Below are 27,147 nucleotides of genomic sequence, written 5' to 3' on the forward strand. Positions count from 1 at the left end.
ACTTCAGGAGAAAAGGCAGAAAACACTGAATAAAAATAAAGGATAAATCTTATTTTGTCTTTGCAATGCAAAGGAACGAGGTCTGAATCCACCTACTGTTTGAATACAATAAGCTGTCACAATGCTGCCACCTAGTTGCAGCTACCATGATCTACATTTAAAAATTAAAAAAAAAAATCAGTATTTAAAAACACTGTGTCTAACTTAATTGTTAAGGTTGCCAAAAGAATTACAGGTGTTAACACAATTATTCCATTATAAAAGCAAGCACATTGCCCCTGAAGGAGAATCTGTAAGAGCCACACACAATAGCAAAAGTCAAATTCAATTAAAATAAATATTGGCTTTCTTTTTCCTTCATTTAGTTGTTGTTTCTCAGTTTTGGAACCAAAAGGAAGTTTTTTTAGCAGTTACTTTATGTAGAAGCTATGAGCTATTCCCCTGCAAAATCTAGTAACTCTCAGCCTGAAAACAAAGGTATTGTGGTGGAAGGTACAGCTGTTCTGAAGAGCTTATGGCCCAACATGCTCTCTCAAATTTATTTATAGGACTTGCATGACCCTCGAAATACATGCTAAGCATTTAGCATTTCATGACACAGATCTGGCAGCTGATGAAAACTTACTGGTCTGCTCGTCTTCGCTGGGCTTAAGACACAGCAGACAAAGTGCTGAGCATCTGGAGTGTCAAAAAAAATCAGCAGGCACTGCTGCTCCTGAGCCACACTACCAGCACCCAAGGGACCAGCTGAGAGCGAGCAGCTACTCATGGCTGCTGGCCCGTCTCAAACCAGCAGCGTTCTCTACACAGCGTTCAGGAGTCCAAGCATGAGAAATCCTTGGTGCCATTTCCCTGCACTTAACACAAGCAGCCTGTAGCAGGGCAGCTGTTTAAGCCCCTGTCTTGCAAGTCCTTACGATGGATAGAAACGAACTGATTAGGATTTTACCAAAAAGTCTCTCCTTAGATAGTTGAGAATATGGAATAACTGAAAAGGGGCCAGTTATGAACAGGATAAGAAGCAGAAACTGTTTTTAGGACTTCAGAATAACAATTACTCACTAGCATTTTTCAATAACCCTCCAAATGTCTTTCTGTAGCACACCTAATTGTATCATATTGAACAGTTTTGCTTCGAAGACCAGAAAAATCTTACTCCCTGAGGTGCTACTTTTTAAACCATCTCCCATGACCTGGCTTCATTTTTATAATTTACGTGTTATTTTACTGTATGTCAAGAAAACAGAACCCGTACAGAGAAAACAGACCAGAAACATTCTGCAGAATTAGATAAACTGAGTCATGAATTTAAAGAAAGCTGCCTGTTAGCATCTACGAGATCAGTACAGTAACAAAATAGCATTGAAGCGCACTGCAAATAAGCAATAACTGAAATGTCTTTACTGAAATGTCATCTCTTCTTGCATTTTTAACTATCAAAAATCAAACTTCAGTTACTCTGAGGCTGGAAAACAAGACAGACCATGGGCTAATTCTGCTTTTGTTCAAGTCACTAAGAATCCCCCTATTAACTACAATGGAAATGAGGTTAAGCCAAGAACAAACAGAAGAACCCAATTAAGCATGCAGAAGACATCTAAGAATTTCTTCGCAGGGATTTTATTGTAGGCCCTTTTCAAGCTGACACATACGAAACATGCAAACCAAGGAAGCCTCTAATGTAGCAATTTGCTTTTAGGCCAGAGGTGTTAGTACCATAACTTAAGGGAAAAACATCACCCTGCAATTCAGCAACTACAGAGCTGTGCAGTGAGAACACAGAATCCTCATAAATAACATACCCTATTCAACAAACCATCACATTCTCTCCTCCCCAGCAAGGATTAGTAGTCTGTGCCTAAACTCCAAGGTAGCTCTGTATGAACTGAAAAGATGATACAGATGGAGAGCAGAGGCACAAGACTAAGGGCAAGCTAAGCAGCCGTAGGGCTAACAACAGAAAAGAGTCCTGTGGTCTGATCTACATCTGTGTTTTCCATCTCCGTACTGTTTATCAGGCATCGCTGAACAAAACACCTCTCCTGTTTTTGCTAATCCAGCTTTTCAAGTACTTAACCAGTCTAAAGCCACCACAGCTTCAAAACAGCTGTCAAACTTCAAAATACACCCCCTTCTTTCTTCTTCACAAACACAGGATTTGTGTCTCAAAGGGACCATTTTACATGTCACGTGCTGACTGGTACGATCTCCTATTGATAATATATAAAGCAGAGTGTTTACAGGCAGCATGGGATTTGTCTGTAGGCAAATCCTCCGGTCCTTGCCATCAAAGAGAGGCAAGAACCTACACACTATGGGTAACAGAGTGATCCCGCCCTCAGGCTACCTAGACAACTCTACAGCCAGTCTTGCAAGATGCTCATCCTGACTTTCAGAGCAAACAGCAGAAACAATGAACACTGGCTAACAGTTGTGCAGTTTAATTTATACAAGTTGGTACAAATGTGCTAGACAACACATTCTGCCTGCCTTAAGGGGAAAAAGCCCTGCTTTTTATTAAGGACTATACTAATGGCAGAGTTAAAGTTTCAACACTATGCCTGACTGCTAGAGTCACTTCCTGAACTTTAATAAGTTGCCTAGGACAACTTTTAGAATACGAATAGTAAATGGAAAGCATGTGAGCATGGGTGATTTTGACAGTAACGTCATATATACCTTTAGTCATAACAAGACACTGCCTAAAGCAAAGCTCCCATACAAAGCAGAACCTACACCCAAAGAGACAGCTAATCTCCTGGCTTCCTTCCTTAAAGATTGATGAGGATGACATGCTCTGAACTGATAAAAGTAGGGAGTAAAGTTTAAGGTCAAAAAAAAAATCTAGATAAGAAAACTTGCAAACTCCCTACGGGTCTCAACTTGACAGTGTCTAAAAATTAGTTCCAAGTATCCAATTCAAGTTCTTTGGCCTTTCTCCTACAAGCATCAGTTGGGCCGGTTCTATTAGTGCTTTTTTGACAGACCTGCTTCCAGGAAATAGCTGGCATTTCTGAAAGGCCTCCACACCAACCTCTAAACCAAATTATTTTATATCCTTATTAATCCCTACTTGCTTTCAGTCACTTACAAATACAGAGTTTCATTGCAAGTTACTGAAAAGCTGTCAGCAATCAATTATTCCTTAAAATCCATTATGATACTGTTAAAGGAAAAATGCAACCCAGGCAGTTAAAATATAAATAGTGCTACTCCAGGAGGGAAGACATACCCCTGCAGAATGAACCATGCATTTTGGTGCCCCTGTTGTGCCTGATGAATACATGATAAAGAGAGGATGACTGAAAGGCAGCTGCTCAAACTCCAGCTGGGGGGCCTGGTCTCCTTTCCCAGTAGCAAGGAAGTCTTCTAAAAAGACACTGCATAAGAGGAGAATAAAGGAATATTTCAATATTTTTTTTAAAGCATTACCCCAGCCCATATAAGCTTACCTCTGTATCTTATAGTTCTTTTACAATAAGCTATATGCTCAAAATATATATTATTTTTATTGCCAGTCTTTCTACTCTTTGTTTGAATTGCTAATTGGTTTGTTTCCTTTTTCTGTTTTAAAATAAAACAGCACTATAATATTGAGATGCAACACAACAAAATCAAGTTGACAAATCTGCACCTATGATCAGCCGCCAGCCCTAACAGCTCAAAGCAGACTGGAACAATCTGACCCTCAACATGGTCCAGAAATCAACTATTTCCAAAAGGTATCTAACATATGTAATCCAGACCAGTAAATAAGCAAAACAAATTATCTCTAAAAACGTCACTTAAATTATTAGTTGTTCATTTCTGGAAGTAATTTTCTTCTCGCTGTTATATCCTACTGAATTTTGCCTTCATTTGAGAATCATTAATACCAACAGTAGTTTTGTAGAAGCAAAATAACTGCAGCAACATAGTACTTCTGTTTTCAGTATGAAGCTGGACCCATATTAAGAAATCTGGCTAAATCCTAGCTTTTGGAAGCTTAAGAGGTCAGGCAGTTCCAATAGCTATCAGCATCTGCCTCACCCCTTGTTAGGACAGTCACAGCTCAAAAGCTTCCATTACCTGTTTGGAATCTTAGAAATATCTATGGTTTCTCTAGAGAAGACATATGGAATCACCACCACTTTTTTTATATCTGGAAGCCCTGGAAGAAAAAAGAAAAAAATTATTTCCTACATTGAGTTACATAAACTAAAGGTCTTTTCTGTCTGATTGGATGGTACAGCATAACGCATTACGTAACAGAAACAATTCTGAAGCATCAAGTACGGGATATAGTTTTACATGTTAAAAAAACCCAAAAAACCCTAAATTGTTACCCAAGACATGATTTCCTCAATATCGCCAGCCTTTTAAAAATGCATGTGTAAATTTGCAAGCTTTATGCTGTAATACCTCTTCATTTGCCTTCAGCAGCGCTTCACTTGGGCTTGAAAAAAAACCAGTATCATCAGTCCCTGTTCCCCCACTCACACTGCTGACTAATTTATGATGATACATTTAAGCTAAGCTAGCAAAAGACAGTTAGAATTGCACAAATGACTCGTTATTTCTATTCATATCAGCTCTGAAATCTTAAGTGGCCACACAGACACCGTAAAGGAGGAAGGACAGCAACAAGTAGTCAAAAGTGTCACTTTTAGAGGCAGTGCAGGCTTTGAGTGCTCACTACTACAGCATAACTAAGACTAGACGTATGCAGCTAAATACCTTTTACCACGCTAAGCAGCTTCTCCAAGTGGTTATGTTCTTTGCCATTGTATATAACAGCTTCAACAGAGAAGATGAGCTTAGGCTGAATTTGGGAAAATCTGTCCAGTACACCCTAGAGACAGAGAAAAACAAGTTAAAAAATGAAATTGCTACAATAGGAAAACCCACTGGATGCTAAATGCAAATGTCAATTCAAGCAAGGAATAGGGACAGGAATTAGCAGGAGAATTGATAAAAGGCTCCTTGCTTGTCTTTCACTCACTCAAGATCTTCAAAGAACAACAGGTTTGTAACAATCTATTTCATGACCCCCAAGTACATCACCCAGTAAAAAAGATAAAATCACCATGAGTCACAGAACATCGTTCACTGAAGGATCAAGCTCACAAAGCTATCTAAAGCAGTTAAAAATTCACCTTGGGAATCAGACTTACAAACTCATCTAAAGAGGATAAGCACTTAACTGTGATGTGAACAGGAGTTAGGCACTTCATTTACTTGAAGGCCCACAAGACTCCTGCCTGCATCTGCAGGCTGGTGATCTCTATGCCCTTGTAAGCTGCCCCCAATGCTGCTTTGACAATGTGCCAGCAGTTTGGTAGTCTGCATGGGAAGAAAACTGAAAGACACCGGTCTTCTGGAAAATGCATTTATCATATGGCAAAGTGGCACTTCACTTAACTGCCAGTTTTGTTCTGCTACGATTAACAACAGAAACTGTATCCCTGACTTTTGTCAGAACACTGAAAACACACACATACATACTGCCAACAAAAAACTACCAAAGCTCTTTCAGAACCTCAGGGGCAGGACACATTCAAAAGCCAAATTTTCAGGTGTCTCCTCCAGCTTACACTGTTTTCAAGAATTTACCATAGTTATTATCACATTTGAGAGGAAAAACTCTTCTGGCATTTATTTTTTCCAGGTACACTGCATGCAGCAGCCTACCAGAAACGGATCTTTTTGTATTCAACAGCAAGAAGCAAATCCTTTTATAAAAAGCTCTCAGCACACAGCAATGTTCATCCCTGTCTAGCTACATTACTTGAAACATTAATAACTACAAGATTACTCAATACTGTAAAATTGTCAGCTAACTGTTCAAGAATAGTCTCCTAAATCATGTTGCAAAAATCAGACTTCAGTCGTGCTTATTCTTCCCAGCATTCTTTATTCTTCTGTTTCCTGCTTCATCCTCTACTTTTCAGCCGAAATGAGAGACAAATTATTACCAAAAAGACCAATGCAAAGACATCACAGCCAACTAATCTTTTCAACTCCTCCTTTCCAAGCTGGGCTGCTCAGGGTTGCAAGGAAGCCTGCTACAGAAGTTCAGAGCTCTTGTCCTGACGACTTCTCCACATTGTCTTTTCAGGAAAGCTCACCAAACCACAGGTAAGGTACATGGTTATGACTAAACAGAAATACGTAACTGTCTCTGCTGAATGTGTCACTTCTTAACAGCTTTCTCTATCACCTGAAGATGCATTTCCTTTTCCTTGTTCACATCATAAGAAAATACAGTGACAACACATTGCCACTTGACTTTATCAATTAGTTAAACAAAAATCACCAAAAATCTGTTTTGGTAGCAGAAGAGGTTTTCAAGAAGCCCCTAATGCGTTAGCTTAACAAATTCAGAAATGTAGTTTTAATTAATACATTAAAGTTACTTTCTGAGGGAGTATGAAACCCAATTTCCTGCTTTCTTAGGTACGTTATCATACCTACTTTGTACCATTTTCAAAGAACAGATCAAGCAGCCAAATTACACACAGCCTGTGTGTGTATATGTAATGTGTGTGTGCGTACACACACTCACGCTGAGCACACAGCATTCAAACTCCGCATCTGTGCTGCCTGATGTTGAAAAACGAAGGCCAATGAGAGGACTAAGGGTACTCTGACAGAAGAATCAAACCTGAAGAGAAGTGCGAATCGGAAACAGAGATGACTACAATTCTCAGTTTTACTAATCCTGCTAACACACCCAGTTGGATTCATTAGCGCTGGCAGGATCGAATCCCACAGGGCAGCCTGGTATGATACAAAGGCAACACAAACAGATGGAACATGTAATTGCTACACTGGAACTTTAATCCAACCAGATGGCTCAGCAAGGAATTGCTTTCACGAAAAGCTCAGGTATACCAGATAAGGCTCATTCTATTCCATGAGCCTCAAATCCAGCACTAAAAATTGTACAGGGCCCCATGAATGGAGCTGCACTGACTTTGCTAGGGCTTGCCAAAGGTTTCTCACAGTTCTAAGAGCAGAGCCTCTTTTTAAACTTACATATTCAACAATTTCTTATGCAGTGGCTGCAAAGAACCACTTTCCTATTAATATACATAAATAGATAACAGGGACTAGAGAAGTGCAGCAAAAGCTGCCAAGAGTGGCATTCTGCGTGGGAGGGAGCTCACTGGTTCTCTGACAGCAGACTTCCCCAACGCTTGCAAAGCCTTTGGACGTACGGCATTCAGAGCCTGCAATGTGTAGGCAGTTCTGAAAAGTGACATTTCTAAGCTTCACAAAACACATATACGCAATGGGATTTGAAATGTTGAAAACACCACACTATTTCCCCAAACACCAACAAAATCCTCATTTATGTTAACAGGACTAATGCAACTGCACAGAAGTAGCAGCTTTTCCTTCGGGTGGAAGCCCATATCCCTGAGGACCTCTGCTGATCTCCCTCAAGATTTTTGAGTTTGAATTTATGCCAACGCATGCTGCCAAGCCAAAGGAGAGTAAAAGATCTCAATGGAAATGCTGATCCGATGGAAATGCTGATCCAAGACTAAGTTTCATTAAAAAACTATCGCAAAAACTAAATAAAGCTGGGCACTGAAAATAACAGCACATCAACATGGACAGAAAACATACCAGCACTCTAATGCAAGCAAAATAAACAATCTTCCCTGAGATGAGAGATCAAGTCACATTGCAAAGAAAATACTCCATACTGTCATTTTCTGAGCAAACAGAAAATATTTGCAGAACAGATTGATCATTAAATGCTGTAATGATTTTTTTAAATCTTTTTTTTCCCCAATGATACATTCTGAAGTGTAAGAAAATGGAATTCTGCTGCCCTCTAGCGCTACTCAGAGATGCCAGTTCCATACATTTAACCAGCTACTGTGGTTAGACATGGAGATTGAGGGTATATCTTACCTAAAATCTTTGGCATTTCCTGTGTTCTGCAATGCACAAACAGTACATTCTCCAAATGCTTACACACAAACTTTTAGATTGAAGAAAGGTTCAACACTCCATTTTAGAAGTGATTTGTATCTGTTGCTGCTTATGAGGTGTACTAAAGACTTTCCAAAGAAAGCAGAGTATACTCCCAAAGCTTCCAGGGCACACTAACATCTGTTCGGGTATCGTGATGATTTTTACCACGTTTTACACACAACATTTATTCCTACACTAAAAAGAGTTCAACATGTTAGTGATATTTGCCTGAAATTCCTCATGTTGGCAAACATAAAGCCTTCTGGAAAAGACCAACTTTGATGTTGCTCAGTTTACCCACATGGGAGGCAGAGGAAGGGACTACTTGGGCAAAGAAACTGGAGTGTGGCTAAGCAGCCTGAGGAAAGATTTGGGAAAGAAGGGCCAAGCCCAGACAACTGTTGCATTGATGCTCATTCACACATTTAATCTAACAAAAGCTCACCAAGACTATGGATTCCACCTGAAAATATCCCAACAGTGAGTTAGCTAAAGACACTCAAATTACTACGCTGAAAATGATTATTAACAACTGAAAGCATGGGGTTTCCTTCAGTTCGTGGCAGTCAGAAGAAAATCTGATATACTCGGTTGTGTCAGGAGGTGGCAGTAAGAGTAAAGTGAACAGAATCCATCTGCCACTAATTCATCACCTTCACATTGGCCTGAAACAGCAACAGCTTTTCTGCAACATGCAATAGTAAGGCTACTCACATTAATGCCAAAGTCTGGTGATGTTGAACTCCAGATAGCACCAATACTTGCAGCAGCCAGCATTGCTTCCACTGCATGAATGCTGTTTGGTAAGTAACCTATGGCAGAATATGAATGGTTAGAGATAGAAGAAAACTAAATATCAAATCTTACAGCAAGTGTAATGTATACAATAGCCAGTTTAAACAGATTTTTAAAAAATTAAGAACTCTAGACTGACACATCCTTTAAAGTTTTCCACACAATCGTAATGTTCTCTGAAGTCAAATCAGTTACACATGGAATTAGAAATAATTGCATTTATAAAAACAGCTGTATCAGTTTTTGTATCTACAAGGTTACTCCCAATTTACAAATGGTTCTGCTTAATTAAATGAGACTTTCAGGATAAGAGGGCAGCACCCTGGAAAAAAATAACTGGGAGGTAAAGTTTGTGGATTGAACAGGGTACACAGAGACTAAGAAAACAGCACCATGCAGGGGACCAGAACTAGTCTGTAGAAACGGCCACCAGAGAAGGAATGAGTTTCTGGAAGGAAAGACTATAAACACTCAGTTCAAAAGTAGAGATTCAGCTTTACAAAGCTAAACTTGGTCTGGTAGGCACCATCAGAATCAAACACAAACAAGCAAAACCAGTGTCTCAGCTGATAAGGGAGTAATACAGTGGGGCAAGCCCTGGAACATTCCCACACAAATGCAGCTCTTCAGGTTTACCTCATTAGCTTGCAAGGTAATGCTTACACGCAAACTTTGGGAAAATTCCAAGACTTAAGTTCAATTTATCAAGGCATACCAAAGAAATTACTGTCAAGAAAATGAGATGTTTCAGTGGGCTCCGTTTGAGCAACTCTCCAGAAGGTGCTGGGTGGCTGAGATTGACTCTCTGCTGCTCAGAATCCGACCCACAGATGAAAACATGGAACTGAAATTCACAAGCTACACTAAAGTAAATCAGAGATCTGCAGTTTCAGATCATCCTCCTTAAGCAACCAAAAAGATGTCAAAGTACTTTAAAAAGGTACACGACCAGCCTAATTGCAGTACTTGGACATCTAATTAGAACTGAGTGTTTGAAAGCAAATTTAAACAGCAATTAAAATGCTTTCCAACCAGTTTAGCAAAGCTGGCAAGCACTGAGAGATCTTGGACTGCACTACAAGCTTTGGGTGCTCCACAAGTACCTACCAGACAGCAAACACTCACTGGTGCTAGGTACTTCCCAAAGATGTACTTTTCAGGACAGGAACTAAGATCACAGATCTTACTAGCAATTTCTCTTACATCAACTTTATCAGATAGGAGGGCACTGAGCTTGATTTTTGCCAGTTTATCTGTACAGCTTGAGGTACAGACAAAAAAAAATTTTCAACTTTTTTACAAAGTAGACATTAAAAGTAAGTCTTAATTTAAATTGAGATTTGTCTTTGCAATTCAACAATTAGTGAAATCAGTTTCTTAAACTTCAGTTAATCTGTAAGCTGCTGTGGTCTTGGGAGCAGCAACTTTGAAAATAGCATTATGACTTAAGTCCAACAATTTCCGGAAAAAAAGCCCGCAACTGTGAATAGAAACCTCATACCATGTTAAGATATAATATACTCCCTAGAAACGCCTACAGTTTGTGTTGTTCTGTTCAGTGAAGCTCTCAAGCTCATAAAGTGCAGCAAAACCTCAAGCCCATAAAGGCATTACTTATTTTCTCTTTCCCCCTTAGGGTCAAGGTTTATGATACAAGGTACAGTATCCCAAAATTGTAGTGATTTTTCTTTTAAGAGAAGTCTTCCTCCCTGAACAATAATTTGAAATTTGAAATATATGAACCAGAACAGACTAAAATGTCATTTTCCGTGATGGAAGCAGTTCTTCAATTGATGCCAAATGCCTCCACTGAGTATTTCTTGGATGGGACTATCAGGGGGCCAGAGTGCAACAAAAACTAAGAGATATCTCTTCGTGCCTCGGAGCAGATATTACCTTGCCATAGTTTACAAGCATCAGTTCTATTATAAGCAATTTCTCCTTTTCACCACTCCTATGAAAGCCCTCAAGGCACGAACACAAGTCTCTGCTTACTATTGTGAGTCAGACAATTAAATCATTGCTTTCATTTGCCCATTGGCTTTGAGGTGGTGTTTGAGTTTTAGAGGACATCAGCCAAAACTGCCAACAGGTATGAAACATGCAAGGCAACTTACTCTACATTTCTGTATCTTTACCCCATCATTGCAGGCAGCCAGCCTGCTTGCTCACTGGGACTTTCACATACTTGTGCTAATCCCCAACACTAGGTATTATGAAAAAAAATATGGTTCTATTTTGGAAAGAGATCCTCCAAACACAGCAATGCAAGAACTCGTGGTGCTTTTCTCTCGACAGGTCCGAACTCTGAATGACACAAACTACTTACCCTGTCAGTCTTTCAGATTAAAACTGGATTCTCAGAAATAAAAATGATTTCTCCCTTTCTTACATCAAAGATTTTGCAAAACAATTACAATAACTGTCATGTAAATAAAACTCTCTGCATTTGACTGTGCCCCTTGAGATACCAACTGACTCCCCAAAGTATTCAGTAGGCTGACAGGTCATAAGTCTCAAACATGGTAAACAACAATGTTGCTGCAAAGAGGATGAAAAACCCAACTCTTTTAGCTGTATTCACACCAGGGGTGACAGAACAGCTATGTACAGAGGCTCTGCACTACAGAAGAATAATTGTACAGCTAATTTACATATTCATCATATGTTTGTTCATATATTTAACTAGGACCTCCATGTTCCTTGGTACGATATTTCAGCTAAGGATCAAAACTAGCATTTGTCAACATGGGTAAAGCCTACAGAAGGTACCTCTCTGTCTGTATCTTAGCTTAGTCCTTTCTTAAAGCTGGTAAGAAAGGTGGAAACTACCTTCAGTTACTAGAAAGAGGAGGATCCCCATACCTTCTTTGGGTGAACTAGAAAGCAATTGAATAGAGGGTTCAAAACACACGAGTTGAGCACTCAGCAACTAGAAATTCAGCATATGACACACAAGGGGTCCTAGCAACACTCCTCCTGACTCGTAAGTATGTATAAAATCTCCCTAAGGACAAAGAAAGAAAAGCTTTACTTTGACATAAAGCCTGTGACAAATCGCTAAGCAGGACAAGTGATATCTTAAAAAACACTATCTTTTTTTTTAAGAGGCACTTCCAGCCTGATCTGCTCAGGCCAGCATTTTCTGTCAGTTGCTATTTACTTAATCTAGCATACACTGAGATTAAATTTAGATTTCTTCATTTACACAACAGTACTTTACCAACAGAACAAGAGAAAACTGTAGGCCAAAAATTTCTGGTATAATCACGCTGGAAACTATGTCAAAAGTCTCATTTCTGAGTGCTGAGAACACACTCCGTGCAAGCACCCAACGCCTTCATAAAGTGGAATAAATGCGTACTCAGAAACAAAGGCATCTAAATGTTTGTTTAGAATAAAAACCCAAACACTTGGACCCTGCAAAGATTTAGTTCGAGCCTTGAAAAAAATGCATCAGGAGGAAGGACAAGTAAGGAGCTGCAACTGAAATATCCTCTCAACAGCTTATACTATTGATCTACACCAGCTCTCACACAGAAGACAATTCAAAGATCAGACTTCCAGTTTCTCTTTGTTGTTAATATAGCATTTCATACTCCAGTAGGACTTCAGAGTGGTCATCCTCCCTAACATTACTGTGGCCTGAGACTATTAGTAACACACTAATCTTCTTACAAAGCTAGCTTTAAAGCCCACGTAAGCAACTTGGGCTAATGCAGTGGCTATAGATAACATACCAGCTTTAAACAATGTAATTCATTGATGTTCTGTGGAGGATTTTTTGTGTGAATACATGGGGAAGATTAGTTTGTTTTTAACTGCTGACTTGTAATAGAACAAAGCTGGCTACAGGGATTTAATAGAAGCAACCTATCCAGAGATGAAAACAGATACTCCCCGTTTTATTTTATTCCTGCTGCAGTCATTATTTGCCAAACGGATGGTCAGTGGGAGATCGGGAATACTTCACGTGGATTTGTGTAGCTTGCATTAGGGATTGTAGCTGCTTCTTCCAACTGTTCAAGCCTCACTGACAGTATTGCAAGACATCTTTAGAAGAGGAGGTATGTTTCACCACATATCTGCTTCAATTATGTTTATGATTAAGTATTATCACCTTAGTGATGGAAAGGGAAGACTAGGATGAAATCAAGCTGAAAGAGTGCTGACGTTGCTGCTTGTCCACCCACATCCACCCACCTCCGACTTTAACATACTATTACTGTCGTGATGCAACCATAAATTGTCCTGAACAAACTGGGGGATATGTTAAGGATAATGAAAAGTTAAAAGTAGTCTTGTCTCAGAAGCAGTAAAGCATGGAGAAGAAATTCACAAGAAAACAATGTTAATGGCCTTGTGTATAATTCTAACAACACAAGATTTTAACAGAAAGTGGTGGGCTGAGTAGGTGTTAGGCAACTATACTAAAATTAATTAAATATCTCCCTCCTATTTAAAGGCTGATTTTTCAGAAGCAGTAAAAGCATGCCCTGTATTACTGCTACAAATCACATGAAGAATCACCCTTCCTTCTGCCATCTGCTATAAGATTTGGAACAAATTAGGTCCCAGTAGATTTTTGGCAAGCTTCGGAGTACCTGATCTTTGATACCACAAGTGGGTGTATGACTCAAGGTTTCCCACTCAACACTTAACATCTCTCCACCATTTCAATTTGGGATTTAAAGAACAGCCTGCAGCCCCAACCTCTGACTGACATGTTACATCTCAGCTCTTCCAAGGACTGCCAATATCCTCTGGCATAGGAGAGAAATATGAAAGAGAAGTTGAGACCTAATTTTAAATATGTATCTAAATAGCTGGAATGCTGTTAAAAATCCCATCGGATTTCTTTCATAGGGAAGCTCTCCCTAGATAGGGCTGCTGCCCAAGCCAAAGCAATCTGTCAGAGTCAAGAGTCTAGGACTAGGGGCACCAGGGGAAGGGAAGGGAAGGAAAAGGGAACTGCACAACAGCTCAACTGATGGGAGCTGATACAGGTTCATCTGACTGAAGATTACAAGGAAAAGAGTCTTTCACCAGCCAAGTTAAGAGGGCAGGGTGGAATAAAGTAGAATGTGAGAAATTGCCTAGAAGGGAAAAGTCACATGAATACTCCAGATAATTTAAAAAGCTCAACCTGAGCCCAAAAACATACTGTGATTTTAAGGAAACAAGGAGGTTTTGCCTAGATTCATTACTCCTCTGTTATCACAAGTAAAGGGCTTTGTAAGGACTCCAAGTATAACGCATCCTGCTTCCACAAATAAGCCATAATGGCTCGTACAGATGTGCCTAAGCTACTGAAATGCTCGAGGGGCTCAGCATGGATACCTGGTACCCACAGTAGCTGGGCAGAAAGGTCTCTGCTGTGGAAGTGCCAGACAGGAAACTTTTACTAAGGAAAGGCACAAAAAAGGCCAAGGAAAAAACAGAGTTGCAGCTTACTCAAGCAATGGGAGCTTAACTCCACAGATTTAGGGAACTGGGAACCAAATAGTGGTTTTCAGAGTATTTTCAACATATTTGTTTCCTTTTTTGTTTGTTTTGGTTTCAGGTTGTTTTTTTAAGTAACAGTGACACCACCAGAAAGCCAGGAACTGCAATTTGTGCCTCCTCTTGAAATCACTGGAAGTCCTTCCAGGCTTCCCATCGGAGTCCATGTGCACATTTTCTCTCCCAAGAACAGGGCAAAGTGCACAGTTAAAGTCCTACCCTTTCTGTGGAAGCAAGCCCTGATATTAAGGATGAATTTAACAGAAACTTGGAATTGCTACCTTCTGCAAGCACATAAAACACACATCTAAAAAATAAGCAGTATCAAAAGCATACCATTTCATACAATTTTTTTTAAAAAGTACCAACTATGATTTTTAATTAAAATAAGAGCTGCCAAAACAACAAACAAGATTCAAGAGTCAGCCAGCCTCCAGTTGTGCTAAGCAAAATACAGTCATTAACTACAAGTAACTGTTATTAAAATTAGAATGATAACAGCATTATTAGCTTAATTATTACCACTGACTACAACTACATTTCAATAGCACATTTTCTCTTCTCCAGCAACAGAGCATTTCCTCTTCATAGTATACCTTACTACAAATTGTTCACAAGATGAGCACAAGACAACAGCATCATATTTTGTCTTTTCCCAAACACGGTATTTCTAACTGGTTTTTATTAGAAGAGTCAAGCAGTGTTAATCAGGTTGTGAATAGGACCTCAGTTCACACCTTGGAACACAAACCAATCTCCTGTACATAAAATTCTTTAATCTTAACTCAGAATGAGTGTTCCCATTAAATGTGACTGTACCTGGTCATACTCAAACATCAGTATTACATCTGTTACCCTAGAGAGTCATATTTTCTTCCCAGACATTAAAATCCTCTCATTTCACATCAGACATCAATATGCAAAGTCTTACACATAGGCTTTAACTTGAGGATCAGGACAGCAAAGAACAGCAGGTTTCTACTCACAGGGACACACCAAAGCTACAGCTGTTGCTACTCACAAGTTTACAGCTACTGTCCTCCCCCAGTGTGTTCACACAGTTTTCATTCACACAAAATACAAAAACATGTCCAGTAATTATTCTTCTGCACTGTCCACTTTCCCACAACTCATTTCATCGTATCATGGGATCTGAAACTGGTACAGAGCACCCTTTCTGCCACTTATGCATGAGATTTAATTGTTCAGTTTAGCATAACCAGCAATACACAAGGAAGAACCCTGTTACGACTTTTTATACTTTGAAAACAATGAGGAATAGTGTATTAAATACCCACAAGCAGTCTACAAAACAGAACATTTTAATTTGTTTTGTACAAATCAGGAAAAATCTCATTGCAAAACTCAAAAAAGTGCATTCTGTGTGCTTCACAATGACAAACATCTACAGAAATCCTTAAAAGCAGTCAACAAAAACCTGACTGGGACTTATTGGTTTTATGATGTTCAAGTTTCCAGTTACGTGCCTGATTAGATATTGTTTTGCCAATGTCTTTGGAGCAACTCTTTAAAATACACACAACCCACCTTTACCAACTGATGTACACAGAACAGGTAGTCAAACACTAAAGTTCTAAATACTCAAACTTTGTAGAGTGTAAGTTTTCCTATTAATTAGTTTGGTTTCAGAGGCTGTTGCTGCTCAACGAGTCATCAGATATGAACGTGACACTGCTAAGATTAGAAACGGAGACAAAATAAGAGCATCTTAACTTAGTCTTCATTCATTCAAACTTTCCTGACTTTGCTGGATGGTTCATATCCAATTAAGGATTTAGCTCTAAATCTACGTAACAAACAAGCCACCAGCTGTGATAATTAAATCTTTAGTTACCAGTTCTGTAAAATACTCATACCATATGCATGAAGTATGAGCTCTCTTGAGTCTATTTTATATTTGCAGGTCATATTTGTGGGTTTAATAAAATAATGCATACCTTTCTGGTTTTGCAGACATAGGTTTGATTTCTGGTTTGTAACAAGCAGAAAAACTTAATAGTTTCATCACTTTGGACTTGCATCATAAAAGAATTTACACAGGCTTAAAATAATAGCCAAGTATTGCTCAAAGAACACATGATTCCAGCAGTAAAATGGATATGCACATCAGCAGAACTACCAGGTAGGAGTCAAGGAGCTTCACATAGATCACAGTTTTGACTTGCACTACACCGACAAAACTAAAGAGCACATGTTACAGAGCACACGAAGTACAGAGACGAAGTGGCTCAGCTGAAAGATCAAAACCAGCAATTTAGAACTCCTTTCTATGCCTGCACTGTATATTGTACAAACTGTTCACAAGACAAAATTGTTTATATAGAAAAAACTGGTGACAGTCTCATGACAGGAAATATTACTCCAGAAATTTTTTTTACTGAAAGGATCACAGGGTTCTAACTACTAAGCTCTGCATTGATACAACTTGAAAAGTTACTGCTCACGAGCTGTTCACTACCACCATTCTGGAAGACACTACTGCCAGAGGCACTGGTGGCAGAAGGCAGTACAAGTCCATTCCCCAAGAACTGCAATTGCAGTGCACTGTATTGCCTGTGGCTGTCGGGTCACTGATTGCCAGCTGGCACCAGAACAACCCACCTGGGACCATAATTTCTAAGACTGCCTCCGTGTGAATGTGCAAGACCTTATGACTCAAGGCTCAGCTAGATGCAGTCTCCATCACTTCCACAGAGTGCTTATGAAGCAGACCTTAGTGAAGCTATGAATGAGGTATTTTCCTTCTCCCTCTAGATTAGAGAACTTGCAGGCTAATCCAGTTTCTTTCCCTCTAGAAGCATATTTCATACAAACGTAAATACAGAAGCATAAGAGCCTTTTCTTTAGAATGTTTCTACAAAATAGTATTTCATATTCATGTTTCTATAACTTTGAGTACTCACTTGCATATTTCAAGACTTCACCTCTTGTCCTTTAAAAAAAAGTTACTCACCCACAACTCTGTCTCCTACTTTTACTCCCATCTTCCTCATGGCTGCAGCATACAAAGCTACAGCTTGTCTCAGTTCTTCAAAAGTAACTTTCAAGATTTCTTCTTTGCCTTCCTCTGAGGAAAGAAGATTAAAATAAGTCAGAAATTATGCATCGCAGCGTAAGTAGAGTCTAGTACAAACAACTAATTCTGGAAGAAAAAATTTGAAGCAATTTTAGCAGAAGAGTTTCCACTAATAATTATACTTTTTGCTTTTCAAGTTCCTCTTATGCTGTACCAAGCTTTTCTTTTTTAATGGGAATCAAGTATTAATCAGTAGTATTCATTCATCGGGCACCAGAACATTTTAAAAGACAGGAGCATGCAAACTATTGCAAAAACAAACTATTCACTGGAGAAAGGCATGTTCCCCAAGAGCATTCATGATAAATAGATGGCACTCACCAAGGCTACTTTCTAACACAGAAACAACCACCTCACTCTCCCCTTTTTGCTCAGTTTTCTCCTTAGGTCTGGGAAGAAGCAGCAAGGTGCCAACTTTAGGTTTTACTACAGCAAGTCACCTTGGCTAGAAAATCATGCACATATAGTTACTGAAGTCTGACTTTCAATATGCTTTTCAAACAGCTGCGTCTGCCAACATACCAAAAAGCAAATAAACTAAACTGGACTCCATTCATCTCTGAAAACATCTGCAGGGTATTTTTGTTTTTGCACTGAATGTCAGATGTTACATAAGCTGTTAATAAATCATTAGTGAAACAAAATGAACAAACATAAACATTATGAAAGGCAAAGTTTATCATCTTAAAGGTCCCCTCTTGCCCTTCCTCAGTGTGACTCCTGCAAATCATTCGGCCTGTCCTGTTTCCAGTATCCAGCACTTCTTATCAAAATACATGCGCCAAGGATGTCACAACAGAAATGTACCGCATGCCCCAGTACAGCAGCTCCTTGCAGAACAGCTACCATTAGTCTAATTTCTTGAAGCATGGAACAGTATTTTGATTCTTCTGCCTTCTTAAGACTTCCATCCCAGTAAATTTGGACTTACATGGAGCAAGAGAGTAGGTTGTGATGGGAAACAACACAAGTCAATGTAACATGTAATTCGTAAGCTAAGCAGGGACTGCCAGCAGATTCTGTGTTCCCATAGAACAAGAAACAGGACTTTGATCTTGCTCCATAATTAAAGCCCGCAGGAGGAGAGTCACAAATAAGAGATTCACAGTAGGAGCCAGTGACAAGTGAAATTGTTTAGGAAAGTTATTTACATTCCTGTGCTCTGTGACACGCACACTGCTCCCACAGAATCATCCCTAGTGAATGCACAAAACTGACACAGGCTCCCTAAACGCCACTCTGACCTAGCAGAGAAGGGTTAACGAAAAATACTCTGACTTAAGAGACCTTAAGAAGATTAAATAAAGTAGAAGGTCATGAAAAGAAATGCAGATGGAAGTCTGTTCACTGCACAGAAGTAAACGTGTTCAGTCCAGCACCGATACAGTATTCAACTGGAAAATAATTTTGCTTGTTTTGGTATTAGCACCTGTGATTACATGACACAAAGCAGTGAGTGTCCAGTACATTCCATGACTTCCTAGCAAGAAACCTATGACATCAAATCAAATAGTTACTAAGTTGATAACAATTCCTTCAATAATTCAAACTGAAAATATTTCACTCCACTTTTTCTGAAGTTGCATGTTTAGCTTTCAACATTAATAAATCAATCACATCAATTCTACATACATTTAGAGTTGACTTACTAATCAGTGTTCAGCTTTCAGTTGCTGCACAAGATGTCCTTAGCTATATTGATTTTTTTTCTCCATTAATACATACGAAGCTTTTTGAATTATCGCAAAATTTGTAAGTGATGACTTCATAACTTTGAAGCCAGCTTTCTGTTACAAGTCTCACTTGTAACAGACTTCATCAGATCAATTCTTATTACAGTAAAACTGGGTCACAAATTTGCCCATTCTCTCTCAACTCATAGTTGATTTTACATACATATATATTATCAGAGAAGTTTCTTTCAATATCTCTAAGAAGTAAAATGCAACTGGTATTTCTTCTTCAGCAGTAAGCTTACAGAAGACAGTTCAGTTGTCTCACATTGCTTTTAAATAGCTATCAGAACAACAGTAATACATATGCCATTAAAAAAATTGATCTCCTTGCATCAGAAACTAAGACTTTTAACACCTACGCTATCAATCTGCAGTTCTACATAATTTTCTCTGCTAATGAGCTGTAAGACTGCATTGTTCATTGTTAAGCTACTAAGAAGCATCACTGCTTGGTCAGTCTTATGATAAGGATTAGGTCCAGCAAATGGGAACCTCAGAACACAACTCCTTAAGGAAACACACACCTGCACAGAAGCTAATCCCATCTAACAGAGATTAGAATCATTCTTTTAAAGCTACCAAAATCAGTAGATATAGGGAAGGGACTTTGTCTTAACATTACCATCCTCATCATAAGTATACCCATGCTTTATTAGACTTAAATCTCCAGTATAACAAAAAAATTAAGATGGAGCTTTAGTGTTCCAGAGAGCAAACAGAAGAGTGAAATTCTAAGTCTTCCATGCATGTAAGCGTCCTTTTCTGTATTCTCAAAAGCAGAGCTAATTCCTACCTACATCCCATGTAGTCTTTAGTATTCCTAAAGCAAAAAGCATAGGAAGAGGGTGGGAAGGACAGTATCAAGCAACAGTGCCAAAATACTTCCTGGAGGCAAGCATTAGACAAGTGTTTGACAAACATGAAGTAATAGCTCAAATACTGAGTGATGCTAAACACAGCATGATCTCCACTACCTTAATGCACTGAAGCACATTATAAGAAAATTTCATTTAGTTTGCCAAGGACGTTTCAGAACTATCTATATTCCCAGGGCACGTTTTGCTGGGTTTTGTAGAGCTGTATCATAGATTCTGCAGTTACTGACTTTGTTTTCCTCTTTTCTCCTTACTCAAGTCAGTTTATTTCAAAGTTTCACAAAAAGCAGAGTTGTTTTACAAGGCCTAGTCCTGTGAACTATAAACAAACACAAGCCATTAATTCTTTCTTACTTGCTGCATACAGTGCAATCTTGTCATTGTCCTTGTGCTTCAGAAGATTTTCTGCATAGTTCAGACGGCTACCTTTAAACCATTCCGGGACATCTGCAATACTTTTGGATGTATCAACCACCTGAAAAAAATATAATAACATTCCTAGAAAACTGTAATACAATTTCTTTTTCAGATCTTTTTAGAGCAATCAGCTAACACACTCTATTAGGCAAGAATCACTTCTCCCAGCTTACAGATGGCAAACAGGCACTAGATCCTGAATCACATGCTTGGAAAGATTAATTATTTGTCAACTGTCACAAGCAAAGACATCATTACAACAAAGCTAGAAAGAGTTCCTTGCTGACAGCTCTACCTTCAGACCAGCCTTAAAGGCACCAGGGGAGAAAACCACTATGGCTACATCCAGACCACAAGATACATGCAAAGCACAGTGGATGCTGGAGCTTTGCCTCTGGGAACATCCTGAGCAGGGACTGAACGTACTGTAGCTCTCTACGAGGCCATATGCTCCTGCCTCCCTCTTATAAAAATCAAAGCACACAAAAGTGTGAGTACCCAATCTTCCCCAGCATGAGTCCCAAGGTACAGAGACCAATATGAGGAACTCAGATCAACCCCAGGCTAAATAAGTGACCTGTATAGTCAAACGTTAGATAAGAAGTTCAAGCTTTTTATTCCAATTCTTTATTTTTTAATGATTAAGTTGTAGTAAACATTTAAGTACTCCACAGCTTCATCCAGAGTGCAAAAATACTGCTACTAATCTCTACAACTAACAAATATTGTATTACAAACTGTCAGAGTGCACATTTCTACCATCTTTCATTTGCTGTTTTCTAAAGAGAGGGTACAACAACCTTGTAAGCTCGTATTAAGTAATTCCCCATTCAGGGCTAAGACATGCAAACAATTGAAATTACAATGAAAAGTAGTCACAAAAGCATATTCAGCTGAAACAACTTCCCCTCATCTTGAAGTAATTAAGCCTCAAAACATTAAATTATCCCTTGATAAGTCACAGTTAAGACTACATCTTTAACAGTGACAGGTAAAGAACCCCTTAGCATCAGCCACAAAGATCTGTAAATTCCTTCCAAAACGCCCCATACTTTAGAGATTCAAATGCCCAGTAGCACACATTTTGTAATCTTTACATTGAAACTTTATTTTATAGTCATGTTTTTGTAAGTTTCAGTTTATACTCTCAGGTTCTCTCTCAGGGACTGCACATGCATTACAGAAACAGCATTCTTTCAGACCAAGAAAAAGGCTCTTCTGAAAGTTGGATCAAACTCAAAATACCTCCCTTTCCAGGAAACCCAGTATTTGAGGTGTGCAGTATAAGTATTACTGGAGGAAATCCTACAATTAATTTTTGTATGACAAGTTAAAACTCACATGGAAATGCTCTACTTTATTTCAAATTTGAAAATTACTTTATTTCAAATTTGAAAATAATAAAATTTTTTCAAATTACTTTATTTCAAATTTTCTAAAAATGGTAACAAATTAGCTAGAACTGAGTAACAGCTTTCACAATTGATCAAGTCAGGCTGCAGAAGTACATTTTTTACATCATCATATATCACTGCAGTAATTAGAAGCCACTGTTAAAACTGACTCACTACTGACTTCCTTAGCCTAAAAAAGTGAGCAGAATGTTTTGAGCACTTTTCCAGGACAATATGTAATATAATTTCATTTTTTCCTGAAGTGGAACACCCCCTCGAAGAGCTCCACTAGCATAAGGTGCTGGACTCACATACCTGATGCTCCACTATCTTCTACTCAGGTCATGCCTACAGCTCCCAGTTACAGCTGATTTCTTCGGTAGTCATACTTCATTATATGAACAACCTGATCTCTCCCTTAGAGCCAAGTTCTCAGCAAGCAACAGAAACTCGAGGTCTGCTAATTTAGTGAAAGATCCCAGCTAGATCCCAGTTCCAGCAAGTCCACAAAAACGCAGAGCTTTGCAACAAGCCTTTCATTTCATACAGTCCCAACAAATGCTCAGCAAGTCTACAGGAAAGGCAAAGAAGTGCCATCTACAGCACTGCTGACTGCAGTCCTCATTACATGAGGAATGCTTTACTCCTGCTCACAGCAGCACTAAGGCATGCAAGGCCAATTTGTGTGGTTAGGTGAACACACCGAGTGTCAGCTGTACTCCCATACCACCAGCTCCTGTTCTACAATTGCACTTCACACTAGCTAATCCGTGACCACTTCCCAAGCCTCAGTAGCAATGAATAAGCATCACATTAGCAATTTTCCCTGTCCACATCTCTACTGCATTTCACCTCCTTAACTAGTTTGCTGGTTGTGGTATAATCATGCATTATCATGCTCCAGAGATTCTGCTTACCCTAAGCAGAGACTGTACCTTTGAGAACAAATCTCACCATTACCATGAGACAGATAATCCCTGCCTCACTGTGGTACACGTGATGTTCTGTATGACCTGAAGAGCAAAACAGCATGCCTTATGAAAAGGCTGGAGAGCGGATACTGACAGAATGCTCAAAGCAGCCCCTCCACAGTAACAGCTGTCAGGTGCTTCTTGTAGCAAAAAGAAATAAGTTTAGACTATGTTCCTCATTTAAAACCAACCACTACTTGTAACATGACATAACAATGCTCATGCTCCCATGCCAGGATAGTTTTGCACACTGCAAGCACCTTTGTTCTTTTCAGAAGTCACATGGATGTCAATTCCTATAGAGTGCCATGAGCAAGTCTACATCAAATACTTAAAACCTTTACTAAGTTTAAATAAAACACTGGCTACCTGTACTGTACATACACAAGATGTTATTGTTTTTCTTAGGACTTGTGAAAGCAGAAACTGTTTCACTGGATGGCAACAAAAGAGTCAATTCTGGTTCATAAAAAAATTTATTTTCTTCAAAGCATAATGCTTCCAACAAGCATCAGGGATCAAGTTGTAAGACACTTCAAATCAAACTTTTTGACTTTTTAGCTATCACAGAACAGCTCAGTTATTGTGACCAGCCTTTCCTCCTGACGTACCGAAATGGATCAAAGGAAAGGACTAACAGCAAGTCAGCTTTGGGGCTCAGCAACACTGGAGTCAAGCCTTGAAGCTGACACTATGCTGTCACCGAGGGAAAGTCAGAGGCAAATAGCAATATCCATGAAGTGTGAGTCAAGCATCTTCTTCTGCAATACTCGTCTACCAGCTGACACTACCTCTCCTGTTTTAAGATCTCACATCACAGCAAGACCATTGTAGAATAGGCATGCAAAGGCCTAGAAGATCACAAGTAGTCTAGTTAAAGCCTTCCTAGACATTCCCAATTTCTTGCTTCTCATCCTCAGGAAACATCAATTTTTAGGCCATCATTGCCTGCTTCAGTCTCCCTTCCAGTTCATCAGCCATTGGTGGTGTCTGGAGGGGCACATTTCCAGAAGTACCAGGCCTGTAAGGCAACAGAACAAGACATGTTACTGTCCAGCTTGCCCAGTGCAGACACACAGGTGCAAAATAGCTCCTTTGAACTACTCGCTCAGGACAATTTGCATTCATGTGGAAAATTAGAAAAATAGCCTTGCTAGCAGCACAGAACATGTAGAGAAAATAGACAGTATCCAAATATAACCTGGTCAGATTTTGAACTACCATCTATAGCAAAAATAAAAGATTAAGTGTTTACTGTCTTTAGACTCTATACTTCTAAAAGCAGGCTAGTTCTTACATTCTTGCTGAATTCACTCTTCTAAAGGGTGGGTCACATTAAGACACCTGAGCATGCAGATTCATGGCAGGAGAAACCACTTGATCTATCAGATCAGGCCATACAGAAATTTCTAAGACAGGAAAAGGCAAAAGAAACTTACCAGTTCCCTCTGCAGAACTGCCAGTACTGAGTGTTCTTGGAGCAGATGGCCTCCAGGGATTAAGACAAAAGTCCAGTCCTCTCTCTACTAAGTCCCAGGAAGGCACTTCAAAAGCTTGATGCAAAAGAAAGTCCATCATCTTCCTCAGATGGAAAACTGCAGGGTGATGTTGATATCCTACACAAGCACTGTACAATGGCTTTGCACACCATTTGCAAGAGATTCAAAGTCACCTCTATCTCAAAGCAACATCATGGCATGGTCTAGATTCCACCTGTGATTGCGTTCAACCACTATCATTCCCTCAGAGGTATTTCAAGCCTACATCAGATTCAAGAGACTTCCATAACCAGTTCTACAAAACCAGAGTAGAAAAGGTGTGTTTATCACGTAAGCTGACTCAGGGAACATAAACAAGAACTTGACTGCATGCCAGCATTTACAAAATCAAGATGATGTTCTACCAGCATAATCGTAAAGCAGAAGGCAGCATATTGGTAGATGCCTCACATGCAGTCAGGACTGCAAAGGTGTATGAGAGCACATGACCAAAAGGACACTACAGCAGAATTGTTCAGGATAATAGAACTTGAGGATTTAGAACTTGAGGATTTCACCATCCTAAGGTGTACCAGCAACAGAACATCACCATCCACCACACAAGGAAATTCAGGACTATACACCTGACAGCTTCATATCACTTGCAAAGGTTCCAGGAACAGGTCAAAAGATTGACTGTAAAACTGGTTCACTTGCCTTTGTGTTGCACTTGACTGTTTAAGACAAACACTTACTTACCTCATCGTACAGGCGAGAACATACGATGTTACTGTACTTCCAGAATTCTGCCCAGAAGTCTGAGAAGGATTCCACTGACCACTGGTACAAATCATTGTAGTTGGCTAGAAGTAATAGATATCTGTTAGCATTATGTAGAAAATTACAAGAATGTAGGCAAACTACAACTAGGGATATCCCAGATAATGAAAACTTGTGGCTAAAACAACCAGTAAGACAAAACTCCTCACACAGTGTAGATCACTTCTGTTCAAGGCAAGTAACTATAGCATGAATAGAAATAATCTACCTGAACAGATGGCATCATTCCACCTCACTGTTTTACAAGCCGTTTGCCACGACAGAGATAGAGACCTTTTCTAATAGCTCTCTATAACAACTATTCTCCACCCTCATAAGTGAAACTGAAAGCTGGACAGCAGGACACACTCCTGCCTGTTGACACTTCTACTCCATATATATCATATCATCAACATGATGCTTTCATATAGCAAAAGATCAACAAGTCTTCATGACAAGAGACATTTGCTGTATGGTTCTAGACTGGAACCACAGACCTCTGATAGCTGGAGGTAACATGGAGAGCAGATGTGCTCATTTATCAACAGCACTGTTAAAGGAAGCATGCATTATTCCTCAATAAATAAGAGATCTGACAGACTGCCACTTACCTTTCCATGCTAAAACAGCATGAACCAAGTGAAGCAAGATGTTTACTAGCTAGATATTAAAACCATGACCTGGCATTAAAAACATGGACATGAGCAGTTTAAGTCTTACATGATTGTGAGACAGATGAATTAACTCAAGGAATGCAAACCCAAAACCCCACAATTCAAACTAAATACTGAAATTCAGTGTGTAAAACAGTTTTAGGTATGAATAACTGAAGCGAATTCCTCATCACCAGCTTAAAAGTGATATTCTCAACTCATGTCCACGCTGTCTGAAGCTGTGCCAAATATTAATATCTGCCATCAGTGACCATAGTATCAGTTTCCTGCTCTGCCAACTGTTTCCTATTTGATGCTTTCAGCTAAACCACTTGAAGTCATTTTCTCCAATTATCTTTGGTTTATCATCCTGTTATCCAGCTGATTGCTTCAGAAGCCATCTTTGCATCCTCTTCCCACAAGGAAGACATCTTCCAGCTTTATAAGAGAAAAAAGCATTCAAAGCCCTCTCTACACTGTTACTCACACTTGATCACTACAGCTGTTTCCCCACCCAGTCTGTCCCTGTCACATCTCATTCCACTCAATCTTTTCCATCAATGTGAAATTACTCCCTAGGTACTACTGACATAGTAGAAACAAAGGCAAAGACTCTTCTCCATAACTCAGCTTTTGCCTACATACTGCCTCAATCTCAGCCTCCTGCACACCCTTTTTCACACTTCACCCAAGCTACTCTTCACTATTCTGTACACTGCACATCAGCTGGTGTAGGGATAAGACCTTACCGAAGGGAAGTTCAAGCTTCCATCTTCTCCTTCAAAAGACAACTGCACCACATGCTCCAAATCATTTGATAAATGCAAAAAGCTACAAGTCACTACTAATTTAGTTTCTTACAACACAAAGAATTTGTTCTGTCTTGTCCATACAGTTTGTCCCCAAATAAGCTTTAGCATGCAAGTCCTTCAGGGCACAGGCCTGTTCCTCAGCAATTAAAAATTGCATTTTGTTACTCCATTTTCAGGGTTGTGAAGAGCCATGCTGTTTAAAGGGTTATATTGCCCTTAGCCCTCCTCAACCAGTCCACATCTAAATGTTACATAAAGAATCCATTCTTAGCTGTTGAATAGTACACAGACCAATGAACATCAGCTCGAATCTAATGGAAGTTGACAAAGGTTTCTATATATGCACAGGAATCCACTTTCAAACGGAGACAGCTGCTTCAAAATGGGGTGAAAAGAGTTTAGTTGTTACAGCCATAAACATGGGCAGACCATTTGAAACTGCATTCAGTCTTGATCATGAGTACCAGTTACATGACACTTCTACTCAGGAGTTCACTAAAATCCTGTAGTAACTTGCTTCCTATGCAGCAGAAGAGTTAGGCACTAAACATTTGCGTTCAAATGGGAAGTCCCCCAGCAGCCAAAATAATGACCTGGCTTGCCTACATAGTAAGTTCCCAATCAAGGTGC

General features: G+C 39.3%; 1 protein-coding gene across 2 annotated transcripts in view; it reads right to left on the reverse strand.

Annotated features, from left to right (window-relative positions):
- Nucleotides 1-27,147, reverse strand: part of AACS (acetoacetyl-CoA synthetase) — a 41,679-nt gene that overhangs the window by 13,174 nt on the left and 1,358 nt on the right. For both annotated transcript variants that reach the window (XM_086623447.1, XM_086623446.1), the window contains exons 2-8: nt 24,993-25,096; nt 20,328-20,448; nt 17,240-17,353; nt 8,683-8,780; nt 4,717-4,831; nt 4,069-4,150; nt 3,233-3,380 (exon numbers count right to left, since the gene is read on the reverse strand). In XM_086623447.1, coding sequence (XP_086479573.1) covers nt 3,233-3,380; nt 4,069-4,150; nt 4,717-4,831; nt 8,683-8,780; nt 17,240-17,353; nt 20,328-20,448; nt 24,993-25,096 — 782 coding nt within the window. The remainder of the gene's footprint in view (nt 1-3,232; nt 3,381-4,068; nt 4,151-4,716; nt 4,832-8,682; nt 8,781-17,239; nt 17,354-20,327; nt 20,449-24,992; nt 25,097-27,147) is intronic.

This window comes from Tauraco erythrolophus, chromosome 19 (assembly GCF_009769465.1).
Source record: "Tauraco erythrolophus isolate bTauEry1 chromosome 19, bTauEry1.pri, whole genome shotgun sequence".
Taxonomy (NCBI): Eukaryota; Metazoa; Chordata; class Aves; order Musophagiformes; family Musophagidae; genus Tauraco; species Tauraco erythrolophus.